This window comes from Calonectris borealis, chromosome Z, assembly GCF_964195595.1.
Source record: "Calonectris borealis chromosome Z, bCalBor7.hap1.2, whole genome shotgun sequence".
In the NCBI taxonomy this organism is placed as follows: Eukaryota; Metazoa; Chordata; class Aves; order Procellariiformes; family Procellariidae; genus Calonectris; species Calonectris borealis.
In genome coordinates, this window is record NC_134352.1 from 85484312 (window position 1) to 85501168 (window position 16857).

At 43.1% G+C, this 16857-nt stretch overlaps 1 protein-coding gene across 1 annotated transcript in view; it reads left to right on the plus strand.

The window, feature by feature from the left end:
* Positions 1-16857, plus strand: part of LOC142075313 (netrin receptor DCC-like) — a 566343-nt gene that overhangs the window by 424876 nt on the left and 124610 nt on the right. The window contains exon 12 of the mRNA XM_075136492.1: positions 972-1021. Coding sequence (XP_074992593.1) covers positions 972-1021 — 50 coding nt within the window. The remainder of the gene's footprint in view (positions 1-971; positions 1022-16857) is intronic.

Sequence of the window (16857 nt, forward strand, 5' to 3'; positions counted from 1 at the left end):
GTTGCACAAGCGTACTGGAAACAAATGTACAGAGGTGCAGTGGAAAACAGGCAGAAATTTGTCAGAAAATAGTTAGTTGCTGATGGCCTGTCCAGCTGTGCGGATGCTGAGCGCTCACCCGTATCCACGCCGTGTCCCCATCCTTCACAGAGGGGGAGCCGGCAGGATGATGGGATAAATCACACTGCCCCATGCAGGTTTTTCCTACGACTATAGCCAGAGAGAGTGTGCGATTAAAGGAACTTTTAAGATGGAACACCCACCTCCCCCTCCCGAGTCAGAAGCATTTGTTTTATTTAAAGCTACGGGTGCCAGACCATCTCATTAATGCCTCGTGAGGCATCTTCGTAAGACCATGTGTTGAATGGCTATCAGTCCCATTTAAGGATTAAAGTATATTTATTAGAATGGATATAGCAAAGTTTAGTGGTATAAAATGAGGTATGGATTATAGTATGTATGACAAGCAGAGCCTTAACGTAAAATATTATTTTTTTAAATAATATCTAAATCTTTTCTTCTTCCCCTTAGGCATCCTTGTGAAAAGGGGTGCCGCCGAGGAAGGAATACTCTGCTCTGTCTGTATATAATATATGTTCTGAAATGCACTTTAATAAAAAAAAGCCAGAGAAATTGTGGAATGTTCTTGTTTATTTCTGGCCAAGTTTGTAACAAACAAGTGAATTCAAGTAGTTGGTCTCACTGCAGGGAGCCTGCTGACTGGCTGTTTAAAGGGCTTACTAATAGGTCTGTCAAAAATGGGAAGAAATGAACAGATGCATTTGGTTTTCCTCTCCCCAGGGGACCTCTGAAGTGCCACCTGGATTAGCTGCACGGTTGTGATTAGATTATAAACTAGGTGTAAAAGCTGCACACTTCTCTTTCCAACGAGAAATACGTGATGTAACCTATTCTGATTTAGACACTAACGGCCGTATTTCCCATTTCTTTCTGCTTTTCTTCCCTTTCAGTGCCCAGTGCGATGCCTCAGAACGTCTCCTTGGAAGTGGTTAACTCCAGGGTAAGTCTGCCGCGCGCTCAGCACCTCGTGGCCTGCGATCGCGGGTATTTGTGTAGCTATCCCTGCTTTGTGTGGCTTTTTCGTGTACAAAGACACCCAATCTGCCCTTCGCATAAGGCTCCCTTCACTTGTCCGGGAGTTAAAATAAGAACTGGAACACCCCCAAAAAAATATTTTAGAGAGAAGCAGTGATTTTTCCAAAGAGGCTTCAGCAGCAGTAGTGTCACTTAAACTTAGGTGAACGAGCAGAAACTGTTTCCTGATTGCAGATTAACATCTGCAATAAACATAACTGCACTTTGATTAAATGGAACAATCTCGGGGAGTAATGAGAAGCAGAGCTGTTCCTGGGGGAAAGGAGGTGTGGGAAAGAAATACTTTATTGGTAGGTTATACGCATCACGTGCAGGTAGGTCTGTTGTCATCTTGCTTATATATTCCAACAAATACATTTCTGTTTTCGTCTGAAAGGTGCATTTCTTTCTCTTAAATCCGCTACTTTCCTTCTTTAAAAAGTCTAGCATTTCCATATCGCTGCTGAAGTAGTTGATATTCTTTTGTAATATAACATTGTACATAATAGGTGTTAATTAAGCTTACTACTTGTTGGGTGCTATTTCTGAATATGTTCTGAAAAAATTTTGAGATTGTTTATTTTCTTTTTATTCATTCCTTCTATTTACTGGAACTACATAAGCTTTCATTCTGTAGCTGATTTCGGTGATAGGCCCATCGGGACATGGAAAAGCTCACACTTCAGAGCATGAAAGAAAGGCACAAAAAAACCCACCCGTAGCATCATGTCAGGCTGTCCCCTTGGATCTTCGGAGATTTCTATTTGCACAGCCACCAAGGAGCAGGAGCCCCAGGCTCACTGAGGAGGATAAACTGCAGTTTAGGGAACATTTATATAATCTCTGATTTGCTGGGAACACTGAGTACCTGTCAGTTTGATCTTTCTCTTCCACTGCTCATTTTCATGACATCAAATGTATATTCTGATTTTTTTTTTTTTTTCTTAATGCACCCAGCTCCAGTTACTTTTAAATTCCTCTTACGTGTAGCGCCCAAAGGGCATTGATGTCTTGGCACATCTTGTTCCAAACCTTTGTGTTTACCTTTTCTTGCTTATTCTCAAGGTAAAATGTCAGAGAGCAGCTGATCACGTTTTGTGACCTTTTGTGGTGATCATTTACATTTAAAGTACTTAGAACCAAAATAGAAAACAAGCTGCAGGGTACAATGCTGCATGGGATGGTGCGCGGATGCTCCTACCCCGAGCTGTATTATTGCATTGGTGGTACTTACAGATGGAGGTAGTTTATACAGATGGGATAAGAAAGAATGGGCTGTGTAAATCTTGCCCCTATCATCAGAGGTCATCAGTATGTTCCTAATCACAGAGTACTAAATGTTGGAAGTCTTGATGAGATGCTAATTTGCAGATATAAGTGCTGTATTGGACAAAGGTGGATTTACATGTTAATCTGAGCGTTTGGCTGAACTGCATTGTGTGATAGGCAAAAGAAATGTGTCTCGGTCCTCCTCTACGTGACCAAGCGTGAGTGCTGGAGAACTGCACCGACTTCTCCATCGCCCGTGGGTGGAGGCAAGGGTGGCCGTGGGCAGCCGAGTCTGCCTTTACCTCCTCTCCAAAACACGTCATCTGCGCAGAGGGAGATCTGAGACCTTCCAAAGCGTCCCTCTGGCGATGCAGAGTATCAGCTTCTAAGCTGGTGTGACATAATAACTGCATAAAAAGATATTTTAAGGGTGTGTGTATGAAATGGGGATCTTTATCAGAGAGAAAAAGAGATGTGGAACCATTTGGGACTCTTTTGGGCTGTATCCTATAGGTAACACGGACATAGGAAATACAGATACCCACGTATTCCAGCAAATCTTGATAAAGCTTGAATAGAATTTAAATATTTACATCTAGGGGATTTGGAACAACAAATACAGAAATGAACTAGACTCACTAAATCTTAAGGAATAAAAAGCTTTTTCAAGCAGAAGAATCAGTCTCAAAGACCATGCCCCAAAATACCGTTGCCCCATTCTTTTGTGGTACAACTCCTGTGGCATTGGTGGTTGAGGCACAGCGAACCTGCTATTGTCGTAGAGAGCTGTATGCAGTCTCCCGCTCTTGTAAAAGGCTTCAATAACCCAGAATGTTGTATTTCTGCAACCTGTTTTTTATCATGTTCTTGCTTTTCTTCTGTCTTGGCAGCATTCAGAATTAATTTGATTAAACGCTTATAATTCACAAACTGATTAAATCAAAGCAAATAACTAAATAACCCTCATAGTTTGCTAACTGGATTTGAGTGGTGCACAGAAGAGCCCAAAGGCTGGCCTTGGCAGTTCCCAGAATTGTTTAAAATTTTATCTCTAGTTTAATAAGATTTCTCTCTTTATGCTATTTTTCTTTGGCGGTGGCAGATCTATTAATTTAATAACATAACGAAGATGGCCAGCAAATGGAGGATGCTTGATATGAATTACTATTATCATGATTATTGCTTAATATTGATGGTGTTCTGTGACTGGAGACCTCGGTCAGATCCGAATTGATAATGGTGAGGACTGTGACAGAAATCCCTGCCTAAAAGAGATTTCACTGTAAAATGCAACACAGAAGCAGCTGAGACAAGCGGGCAATTCGCTCTCAGAAGCTGGCAAAATGCATAGGGTGCTTGCGCGGAGTTTTAATTAGAGATAGATGATCAACGCTGGCTGGTTTTGAGAAATAACCACAACTGGCCTCTTGGTAGTAAATGACCAAGAGTTAATTTAATGAAAAATTTTTATCGTAAAACTTTCTGCATAATTTGAGGTTGTTCTGGATTTTCTTCTCTTGTAAGGTAATCACGTGCAGGGTCTAGAGAGCGCACGGGAGGGGGACGTACCTGTGTGTGTACGAATGGCTGTGTTGGCCTTAAATTTAACACGAAAACTGAAAACAGCCTTTTTTTGTCCTTGCTTTTTCATAACGTGGATTGTTTCTAATAAGAAATAAGAGATTTATTTCAGATTTCTTTTGTTTGCAAATATCCTCCTTTGCTTAAGGAAAAAGACACGTACAATGCTTAATAGGTGAATAGAGTTTCATCCACGAAATACCTTCATCAACAGCTTCTCCTTCTGGCAGAAACAACGTGGCAATTACCAAATTTTGATCAGTAGAGGAGGTCAAAAATGGGAAACGTTTTTATAGCAGGCTTTTAGAAAACAAAAAAAGTAAAAGACCTGCAATTCCAAGCTAAGCTAATTATCGAAAGTTGTATCTTTCAACAGATAACTTTTTTTTTTTTAAACTTTAACCTGTTTGGGAACAAGGAGATCTGCACTTTGCTGTAGCTGTGGGAACAAAAAAAAAAAAGATATTCTTATGTTGGGGGAGATCTGACGGATCTAAACCCTCTGAGCTGGCATGCGATCTCTGCGCCAGCCCAGCTGTTGCTGGAGCTGGGGGCTGCAAGCTGGAAAGCTGGGGGTTTGCTTGTTTGGCCTTTCAGTTGAGGAGACGTCATTCTTCCTTTGGGCTTGTTGCTTCCACCCTTCTCAAGCACCAGCGTGAAGGCAACTGTTTGTGGCTATTTATGTATTTGTTTACTTCTTTTCTTCCTTGCTTTAAATATTGGTGTGTTTTTAATTTCTGTAATTTTTTAGACACGTGTTACTAATTAGCAGATCTGAAGCACATAAATAGCTATCAGATTTATCTAATTAAAACTGTATGTAACTTTATTTCTCCTTCCCGTTTTCAAATACAGAGAAAAGTGAAGAAATAATTGTAACTAGCTGTAGAAGCAAAATTCCTTTGGTCATACTTAGTGGTGATTTAATCCAGGGATGTAGTTCCACTTCGATGAATAGGGATTGCTTCTGGGGTAAGATTTTTCATAGGACAGTTAGGGCTCTGAGAACATAACCGGTAACATTCTCCTGGGGAAACTTAAAAGACATGTAATGAATCTGGTTTTTTGTCATTTCTTTTCTGTGTGTGTGTTTGTATCTATACATAAAAAAACCCTTCACAGTCATTATGGCCCATAATGTTTGCAGTATCATACTGCAAGTCAAAATTTGTGCTGGTTACGAGATTTTAAAGATACCTATAAATAAACTGAAGGAAGAGTTGCCTTAATCGTTAGTTCACATTAATAAAATACAGGGGTTTGTATCAAATTTAACAAAGAAGGTGGCTTAAGCTAGCAATAGCCGTGGATCATAGGCTTGAATTCCACATTTGCAACGCTTTGCTGAGTGTTATCCGTAGCTCTTTCCAATGTGCATAATTGTATTGTTTAACATCTGCTGAGCAAAGCTCTCCCCTTCTTTTTGCCTGATGTGGTCAGTTATTCCTAGCAAAGTCTCTGCAGCTCTGGAGAGTGTATTTTACTGGCAGTAGGCTAGTGGGTGTCAGGACCTCCACCCTTAACAGATCGCTTAATTTCACACTAAAACACACAGGTACGTGCCTTCTGGAAATGCCCCATATTCACGGCAACTTTGACCCGCTCGCGGCTGCAAGGTGTTTCTGCCGTCGGACCAAAAATTTTGGAGAGTCGAATGAGTTAAACGTGAGGTTGTGACTTGGGAGGGGTAGCGCGGGGCGAATCGCTGCCAGCCGCAGAGCAGCTAATCAAGCCCGAGCCCGGCGGACCGGGGGTTTAATCTGGCTGGCTGGCCTAAGGCTGAGCTTGACTTTGGGATCGGCCCAGACAAGGGCAGATTGTGGTCAGCGGCACGACAGCTAACTCCATGTTTAATTATGTTCAAACATCTTCACGTTTTGTAATGAAGAACAGTGCCTAAGGTGATGGGGGCTGCAGAATATCTCAGGGTAGGTAGGTGCTTCAGAGCTGGCTATACATTTTTAAATCACATTGACTTTTTTATGTTGTTTCTCTATCCTTTTTCTAAATTATTTTATCCAAAGGATTTAGGCACTTGAAGTTAGGCATCTGGCTGCCTGCTCTCATAGGCGCTGACCTATGGGACATTTTACATTAACCTATAGTTGCCAGTCTGTGGCCAGAGAGGAGCTGCTGATGGGACCTAAAGGAAACAAGCCTCTTGTCAGGAGTTTTACATCATCCACACGTAGGTCTGCCACTCAGCTGGAAAATGTTTAGCGGTCTCCAAATCAAAGTCATCACCAAACGATCAGCTCTTTGACAGTCTGTGGAACAAAGCCATCACAATTTTTAAGCTGTCAGAGTAAAATTTTATTAAGTTTCTCCTCCTCTCCCTCTGCTTCTGGTCCCCACATTGATTTCTGCTGCTGAGAGGGATGCAGACGCGGGGAGACTTGCCTTGGGATGCTCCGTGACAGACATGAGGCGCGCGGGAGCCAGATTTTGCCACTGCAAAACCATTTTTTTTCATTGCTTGGCATCTGGGTCTGGAGGCTGGTTTGCAGTGCCGGCAAGTGATACGCTCAGCACAGCCAAAGAGCTCGACCGTCCTGTCGGATTGCATTTAGCTCAGCTACTTAAAATTGCTCTGCTACTAAATGTACATTAAAATGTGCTATAAATGCATCCTAAACCTTCAGAGGAATTGTTGCTGAGCTGTACATCATCCCTGTGGGGTGCCAGTGGCTCACTGGAGGATGAGGATGGATTGGGCCCTTTATGATAAAGCAATATCAAGAGCGAATGCTTCTTTTAAGGCTGCACAGACTGCTTGAAGTAGGTGCGATATATCCTGTTTAGTGCCTTTTATCATATGTGAAATATTTGGTTGACGTGGGAGGTATTTTTCTTCTGAATGAGCATTATTTATAATGGTCAGACTTGGCATTGGGAAGCATTTCTTTACCAAGAGGGTGGTCAAACCCTGCACAGGCTTCCTGGAGAGGGGGTCGATGCCCCCAGCCCGTCAGTGTTTAAGAGGTGTTTGGACAATGCCCTTAAAAATATGCTTTAACTTGGTCATCCCTGAGGTGCACAGGCAGTTGGACTAGGTGATCGTTGTAGGTCCCTTCCAGCTGAAATATTCCATTTCTATTCTAATTCTATTCTAATTCTGTTCTATTCTAATTCTATTCTAATTCTGTTCTATTCTAATTCTAATTCTATTCCATAATTATCCCTTATCTTGCCAATAATTTTAAAACTGCCTAAGAAAGCAGCAGGACGTGCAATGATCTGGCCCGGGGTAGAGGAGCTGTCTCCCATCCCACTGATAGGGCTGATGGGAGTCCCCCCGGCCCCGCGGGTGAGGGTTGCAAAGCACCGATGTGTCCTTCAGCTCCGGTCGTGTCAGGTGCTGAGTGCCTTTCACAGCTACGGACTTGCTAGGAGCAGAGCCCGTTCTGGACCCGAAGCACGGCAGTTGTCCAGCCTGCTGGTAGGAGCAGTTATCCCATTTTACAGACAGAAAGACTGAGACCTGAAACGCTTTTTCAAAGTGTGAAAAACTAACAGAATTACTGAGTGATGAGACACTTAGACATAATGAAACAGTTCTTCCGGCGGTACAGTTTATTTTGGGAAAAATTGAGGTAATAGAGCTGGTAGGTTATACTGTCAAACAGAGGGCACCTTCGGTACCATTCACCAACAAACGCCTTCCAGCAGGGATGGCGAGTCAGTAAGTATGCAACAGCCACGAGAGCTCCGCAGCGATGACAGCCGAGTAGTAAGTTTACGTGCTTTCTTGGGCTAACCCTGTGCACAAGGCTGCCCTGTGATATTTCTGTCTGGCATTTCATGGCAAGGATGGAGGAACAGCAAGGTGGTTAAGCTGGATTTTAACATGGTATTTGCAAAGTGTGAAAAACAGAGGGGTTTATTTAGTTAGCTAATATTTGTAGAGCACTGTGGAGACAGAAGCTCTCAGATACACGTAAGTGTTGTGGCTGTAGGAAAAGATGAGCTGTGAACTGGAAATTGAGATTGGATTCCTCATAAAGGAATAGATATCAAATAAGTAGTTTAAAAGAACCAAAAAGTAAAGTCAAAATGACTGTCACCACTATTTAGAGATGTGTCCTCTAGAAACAATGTATGTAACCTTTAAATATATTACTTATGGAGAAGACCACAGAGAAAGAGCTCTTTAACCTTTAAATCTATTACTTACAGGAAAGCATAGAAACAAGCATTGAGCTTAACCTTTAAAAGGAGAAAATTTGCTGAAACTTGTAGATCAATACCTTCTAATTCTCACTTTTAATTATAGACATTTCTGAGACCAAAACTGTTTGTGGGTCATTCTCTTAGAAAATATCCCTTGAATTAATCCTGCTGCAAGATGTGTTGTTATCCAGAAAGCATTATAATCATGCACTTCAAAATACCTGCATCACACAAGTGCAAAGAGCTATTTATCTTGAATAGTACGATGATTTTTTTTTTGTTGTCCACCTCCGACACCTCACTGCTGAGTACGTATAAACTCTCAAAGGTTATGGTGTCAAAACTGGACAGATTCATTATGTTATGGGCTTTGATTAAACCTTGTTCAAGGTGATGAATGTTCTGGCCACCTTTCCATTTAAGATAAATTTAGAGATACTATTAAGCCACTTAATGCACCCAGGCAACACACAGAGTAGGGGCTTTGGGCAGTTATTTCTTAATGATGAAGACTCGGTAGCTTTCGAACAGTGTAGCACGAGAGGTTTACCCGGAGACCAATAAAGCAAATTAATGAGCTATGACACTGATTAGTAGAGCTATATGTTCCTGGGTATCTCTGAGAGAAACAATAAAAAGACTAGGGAAGGAGAAAGACAAGGTCAGGAGGAATGGGCAGGGGAGCAGATAGCTCCTGCTGCTCTGCCCCTCTCCCTCCGACCCAAACCGAGAGGAAGGAGCTGCTGGGCTAAACGCTGGGATTTTATTTCCCATGCTCAGGACAACGTGATTTCTGCGTGTCTTTGGAACTAAACAAAGCTACCAGGTTGAAGTACCAATATCCCTTCTAACGTGAGCAGCGTGGAAAGCTTCTGAGTCAAACTTCACTGATCGCAAAGGGATATAAACAGCAGCAAAAATATTCAGCCTGCTGACCCTGGGAAGTGATGGTAACTGCTCTACCTAGAAGCTTGATATCAGGAAAATATTACTGAGGTTGTTCTCTAGCCTGCCTCTGGGCGGTGGTCCCTGGCTGCAGTGATGTGCTGTGCCGCAGGGCACCGGAGGCATCTGGGTGGTGCTGAACCGGCAGCTTGACAGCGTCTGGTGTTTCCCTCTGGACCCCTGGCCATCGCAGTTCCCAGTATTGTTGTGGTAATTCTTTACAATTCCTCATGGGCAACTTTTGAATCTTTTCCTGTATTCTGGGAGGAGGCTGTTTTGATACAGTCCATGTTTGCTAAAAGTGCACAGTATCTTTATATTGCATTTTATGTTTTTATATTTTAATTTTACAGCTATGGATTAGATGTAGTCAAGAGTCATGGTATCAAGAAGGCACTAAATACTAAAAAACAAACAAATATACCCTGAAGAATAGATTTCACTTCTAGATTATGAGTAAAAAATAAGTTCCAGGATATTTAAAAAAAAAAAAAAAAAAATCAGTTCTTTTCCTGAATCACAAAAATGTCATTTGTTTGGGGTTGTTGTTGTTGTTGTTGAACTTCAGCACGGTTTGGTAAGGGACTGAAGAGAGCTGTCTCCAATGCTCCATGCAGTTGTACCTAACGTTAACGCAGCTCATCCGGGTGAAAACTCCGCCGTTGGCATAGGACATACATAGAGCAGTGGTTTCAGTCAGAGTAAATTGGGGATTTTGCTTGAGATGTACACAGCAGCATTTTGTGATTACGAGGCTTCTAATACTAATGAGAGCTTAAAAGTTTATCTTTGGTTTAGGATGTTGCCAAACAGTGATTTTCACCCCTGGGCACTGAAGTACCGTGGCCACGCGTGTGCCCACCACAGGCTCCAAAGGAGGGAGGGTGTTTAACGCCCGTTGAACTGGGAAAGCTGTCTGCTTTGTGTTTCTACCTGGAAAAAATATTTTTGACCTGCAATATTTCCTCTGAGCAACTGAATGATGGTTTTCTTCAAAATCTAATATTTACACGGCCAGTAAAACTCCAGCCTTGAGCAGGCTTTCCCATTTCTTGTCGTTGTAAAAACTTCCGAGTTCACTCAGCCGGTTACGGCTTGGGCTGGAAAGAAGGAGCAGAAAAAACGATACCTTAGGAAACTGCTGAGACACTAAAGAGTTGTTTGGTGCTGTGGCCACCCTTCGGTCTGTCCCGTGGCGACCTGTCTGTCTCATGCTTTTCCAGGGGCGTGCAGTTGTCAGCTCCGGCTCTGCTCTCTGCTTCACACGGACAGGGAAGGATTCAGGTCCTCCCGAAGAAAACCTTGACTTCGTGAGGCTCTTTGTGTCGTCAGAAGTTCCTCAACACCCGTAAGCAGGGTGGCACAAATGCCTCCGTCCCTGCCAGGAGATGCGTTGGGATGCTGCACGCCATTCAGTTGTTCTAGTATTTACTTTTGCTCCCTTAAGAGATCCTTACCCTTTTGCAATTAGGCAGTTAGACTGACAAAATCATTTATAATCATAACAACCAAAGCAGTGCAAATCTGTTCCTAAATATATTTCTCCTTAATTTGATGTGTTGTGGTAAACAGTTTATTCATTTATAAATACATTCCTTGAAAATTACCGGCATAACATTAGTCCCGATAAGCACAACATTGTTTTTAATATCAGACAAAGCGTCTGAACTTAGCAGCAAAAAACCCCAAAACACTAATATAAAGAAGCGATGCTTTTAGTTGAGAACTGGGAGCTGGTAGGTCTGTGTTTTAATCCGAGCTGTTTTAGGAGAAAAGGTTTAATTCTGTGGGTTTGTTCCATCTGCATATGGCAGTGCCCTACTTTCTCTTTCCGAAATTTGGAGCTTGATAATGTCCTTTTGCATTTGGGAAATTATGTAAGCATCTTCAAAATATTTTTGTCATGCTAGCTTTCTGACCCCCGTTACAATTTGGCCTTGAATTACAGATTTAAGCATCTTTCAGAATTGCGTTGGTCTTTCAAAGTGCTCATTCTGTCTCGGAGCAAAATGTTCTTTATTATTTGCCGTGATCTAGTGAGGGGCTTGCTCCTCCCAGTACATCTGTACGGAGTGCACCGTGCTTTCGTGCTGTGTCGGGGCCACAGCATTTGACCACAGACATTATCTGGTAGAAACCAGACTCTAAATGTAGCCCTCCAAGTTGGCACCATCAAAATGCTTCCACACTTGCCCCATAAGAAGCAGACATAATGCTAAGTGACCTATAGAGAGAATTGCCATCAGCCTATATATTGCGTGTAAGGGAATCATGGAGAAACGTGTTTTGTTCAGATTTCTTGAATGAGTTGGAGGAAACGACAAATTTTTCCTTGTTTGTGAGCAGACAGGAAGACAAATTACTCCCTGTAAATAATTCACTCATCTCTAATTCTGGTTCGCTCTGTTTTAATTTTGCGATACTGACAGATTTTATTCCACATTGCTTTCTTTGGTTTCCTTTGTTATTTAGTCCTCTGTGCTCTAATGCCTTTGCTGTAATTGTTTTGACTAGGGAACATCTTGCAATTAAAAGAAAAAAAGAACAGCAGGGCTGTAAAAGAGAGTAACGCTCCTGAAGAGACAAGTGAGACCGAGCATCCAAACACGGGCAAGGCCAAATGGAAACGACATGCCAGAACACAACCTGGGGCTGGTCCCACTTGTCAGTGTTGCAACTTGATTTGCTCCTTTTTTAGATGAATCAAGGGTGTTGCCCACTGCGGGAGCAAAGGGAAATTAAGGAATGCTGTAAGGTTAATGGACAGAACTTACAGGGCATTAAACCCCCATACGGATGCTCTCAGTCAGATGTAAGGTTGTGGTTTCAGTGAACGTGAACCTCCTTCAAACACCGGCAAACGAAGGCCAATTTATTTCTGAAGGAGGGCGTCCACGCCAGTTTGCTCTTTAATTTACAGGTGTTAACTTCACTCTTTAAAATAATTCCTTTTACTTTCTTCTGTCATCAAACCGTAGAAAAGCAGCCTATGGTTGCTACAGTGGTCTCCCCTTTCATAAATAGATTTTCATCTTCCAGGCGCTAGAATGGGAGAATGACATCTTTCATGATGATGTTCAGACCCATAAAGTAGGACCAAACTCGCCCCCTCAGCTCCATACATTTCCCATCCCCTACCAGCTGATGGGCAATAACAGTTTGCAGTCGTGTCTGTACACTGTCGCTTTTATTATTATTTCCATGTTAGAAGGTCCCTGAGCACTGCTGCCTGTCTTCAGCATCTCATCCTGCAGCTAACACCACCCTAAAGGCTGTCAAGAGCTGCCTCCACGCAGCTCTTTAGTACCGAACGTCAGCAGAGCTTGAGAGCCTGACGCTTTCCCAGCATCACGGATATTATTCTCTGCTCAGTCATACGCTGGTTCAATCAATTGCTGTGAACAAATAAACATAGCAAGGAATTATTGATAATATTTCAGATGTAGTATAGATCTTCTTAAGCTGGTTTAGAGCGCAAGGCTTCCCTTCCATCCCTGTGTCCCTAAACACCTCTTCTGCACGTTTCCTTTTAACAGCCAGCCGGGGCTAACTTGCCCTACCTTCATGTGCCACTTTTATATTTAGCCCTCTGGAGGGGGAATACATAGTGTGCAAATTAACGTAATTTTTTATAATCACGTAGATTTATGTAGATTTCTTTGGCTAAAGTCCAGTGAGTAAAATTGGTGGCCTTGAATGACCTTTAACAAAAAAAAAGCAGTCTCATTCAATGTGACTGGTTTCTGCAAGAAATTACTGTAATCTTCTAAAATTGTTATTCATAAGAAGGACTCCTGAATTATTTCAATTTGATTATGTGATTTAGCAGCCGACCTTTGATGAACTCCCATAAAAGGGCCAGGTTTCCCATCTGAAACTCGGCACCTCCCTTCAAAGAGACGTGCAGAATGTGGGCATCTCTGCCGAGGGGCAGCTCGGGGACGGGACGGTCCCTGCAGCCACCCCGTTCCCTCTTGTGCAGCGGTGAGCGCCCACGGGTCGGGGTGCAGGGGTGCTCTTCGAGCTGCTGCCTTTGCAGGTTTTAGTGGAGAAAGAGAAGCGATGCTGGGGGGGGGAAGGAAATCTTCATTTGCATTATCCACAAGATTTCTACCTTGATGGCAACGTTGGTTTTAAAGTTTTAATAAATAATAAGTAAGTAATATAAAGCCTGTGAAGGGATGCTGTATGGCTGGGGCAAGAGGGAGGGTCAGGTTTGGCAGCATTCAGGACCTCGGGAGATGCGCTCGGTCTCATTGCTTAAAGGGGGCTTAGAAGAAAGATGGGGACAGACTTTTTAGTAGGACAAGGGCAGATGGTTTTAAACTAAAAGAGGGGAGATTTAGACTAGATACGAGGAAGAAATGTTTTTACAATGAGGGTGGTGAAACACTGGCACAGGTTGCCCAGAGAGATGGTAGATGCCCCATCCCTGGAAACATTCAAGGTCAGGTTGGACGGGGCTCTGAGCAACCTGATCTAGTTGGAGATGTCCCTGCCCATTGCAGGGGGGTTGGACTAGATGGCCTTTAAAGGTCCCTTCCAACCCAAACTATTCAATGATTCTGTGATTCTATGATTCTTTGAGAGGGGGACTGCACTTGCCTTTCACGATGCAGCAGGCAACAACCAGGAGACCAGATTGAAGCAAATTGGTCCAAGCAGTGTGATGATGGGCTGTGCGACATTTGGCTGATAACTGTGGTAAATCTGGAACGAAGGCGTTCTTCCAGCCCCGCGCTGCGGGTACCGTTTCAGCTGTCTGCTGCGGTCACGGGCACACGCACAGTTTCTCTAGGCACATAGCAAAGGCGGTGAAACAAATTGGCACAATTTGCCACTTGATTTCTGAAGGGATGACTGGAATATAAAACAGAAAAACCAGAGTGGTGTTCCTGTGCGGGCCTGTATGGGACGCGAGGGTAGAGATGCTGTCGAAGCAGCTTCTCGAGGCTGCAGTCTGACTTATGGCGGATGATTGCAAAAATGTGAACAACAGGAGAGATTTTCTGCAGTATAAAACAAGTTTCCTCTTCGGATGTATCTAGTGTATATTAAAGCAGCGCAGTGGTTGAAGTGCAAAGGAGAGAAAGCTCTGCTAGAAGAACACACTGGCTTGGTGGGGAAAAATAACCGAGTAGTAACAATTAACTTTCATAAAGTGTTTTTCATCTTCAAAGTGCTTAACAAATACGAACTAATTAATCCCCGCAGTTCCCTCATGGGATGTTAGCATGGTTTCATGCATGGGAAGCAATTAGCTTTGGAAAAGTGCTGCCTCAACACCGAACCCTTTAAGGAGGACGATGCTATCTGCTTCTGCAGACACCAATCAGGGCCTAACGAGGCGGTGGTCGATGGCTGCCATCCAGCTGCTGGTCTCAGAGGGCTGATTTTAAGGAAGAGCATGAAAAACTTTTTGATTTGCTTCCCTAGCCCAAAGCTGTCTACGCTGCTGAGCACCCCCCTCAAGGCACTATATATGCTGTCTGTATAGCAATCTATATGAAATTAGATGTGCATGCAGCTCTGCTGCAGGGGAAGTAAACATGAGTTTGAATAATCAAAGACAAAGTGTGGGACGCGACTTCATGGTGAAACCTTAATTGATTCCCTCTGCACGTGTCTTAGGACACAGAGGTTCAGCCTATGCCCGTTCATACATTTTCCCGTGGACGCCTGCCCCGTGCTTGGTGCAGAGCATGTCATCGGGGTTTGGAAACCTCTGCCCGCGTTTGCCAGTGGCCATCAAATACCATCCTTTGCTCAGTCATGCACAAACGTGCGTAAATAAATGGAGCCAGAACGATGGGATAATACCTGCAAAAGTCAAATCCTCCATCCCTGATGCAATGGCTTAGACTTTCCTCCTGCTGCCGCATCTCTTTGAGATATATTCATATAAGGGTGGATTACTAGTTGCCCCCACGTCTTGCAAGGCTGTGGTCAGCTCGTGTGGAGGTGGCTGATCACCAGTTTCCTTGCATGTGAACAGCAGGGACCCTTGCAGAATTTGCCCCTGTGGTTAGGAGCTGGTTTTATTCCTGTCCCTGGTTTTGTACTGGGCTGGTCAGTCTTTCAGATGTGACCACAGTAGTTGCCTTCTTCATTTTCTAATGACCGGCTTGGGCTGGGACCTCTCATTTTCAAGTATTGAGCAGACACGATTGCAAAGTCAACAGAAGTGGTGATTTGAATAACTAAAGGATTCCAATACAGCTAAAATTGGAGCAAAATTGTTAAAGAATTGCATAGTAAGCATCATAAAGCACCCTGAAGTAGTGGAGCTTAATCTTTCGCAGTCAGATGGAAGAAGGGAGTAATGTCATCCTTTCCACAGGAGTGCTGTGAAAATAAACTCATAAACGAACATCTAAGTTAAATTCCTTAGTGTTTGCAAAGTGCTTATGCTATAGAAATCCCAGGAGGAACTTCATAACTCTGTCTCCAGACCAGGATTGAAAAGTAAGTTGAGTGAGCAGAGTGAAAGCAAACAAATGAGTATCTTTTAGTAAAACAAGTCAGATTCTGTGCAACGAGTCAGGCAAGGGTCGGAAGCAGCTGAAGTCTGGGTACATGGGACTGGGGAAGGCTGCCTGACTTCGCAGGATGATGACATTTCAATACAGTTTTTACAAAGGTTTCCTAGCTTATTGAGAAAATAAATGGGAAAAAAATAACTCCATGTGGGTATCACATGATAAAATTTGTGTCCTGGAAACAGGACAAAAGTTTTTAGCCCCATTCTGCAGCTGTCTGCTGTTTCAGCTAAGAATAGCCACATAACTTGGAGCAGAAGTCGACTGTGATACAGTCGGCATCCAACCTGCTCCAGGGTGAGTGCCTGGGGTCCTTTCTCACGGTGGTCCAGAGCAGAGATCAGGCACAAACACATGCAGTGTGGCTGAAATCTCATGCAAAACACATATGCGTGTGTATATACGTATATGGTTGTAACTGCCACCAGACTTATAAGTGGGTCGGTTTGTTTTTGAAGATTTCTAGGTTGGGAAAAACATCGGGTGGCTTTCCATCCAGCGTGGATGAAGCTGGGTGGGAACAACAAAGGCACATCCCCAGGACAAATGCAACCTCCTGCAACGTTTCCAGGTGCTGCTTGCAGGACCTTCGGGTGGGGAGGAAAAAAACCCTCATACCAGAATATCTGTATATTTTTAACTAGAACAAAGTAACATTTTCTGTACTTCGGTCTTCGAAGCAGTTGAAATTTTTAATTGAAATTTTCTGGAGCAGTTCAGCCTGAGGCAGTTATCTTCACCAGGAATGAAGGTAATTCAGTCCTACAGGTTTCACCTGCTTCAAAATTCGCTGTTGCAGAGATTTCACTGCCTTGTCTAAGGGAGTCATTGCTCCTCCAATTATTCCATCATCAAACAGATTTCTTTTAATCTAGAAAGTCACATTTTTCTGCTTGCTGCCTCTTTCTTTACCTTCCATTTGAACATTACTGCTCCCCTCCAGTATCCTGGAACAAACTTGGGTAAGTCTCATGTATATTCATAAGTTTATTTTCAGCACGGATGTTCTGCAGCTCCTCTTACGTGTTAATTATATTCAGCATCTCTATAGAAGTTCTCAGAAGTTTCCAGCTGTTTAAAAACCTTGTCAGAGCTACTGTGTGCCGCAGTTGAGTGCAGAGCCTAAATATGCTTTCAGTGTTGTAAAAAAGAGTCACAACATCATTGCACTGAAGTACCAACATAACATTTCCTGTTTGTTATTTGCCATAAAGAGGAACAGAACCCAAACCAGAGTGAGAGCACAGCAAAAAAAGGA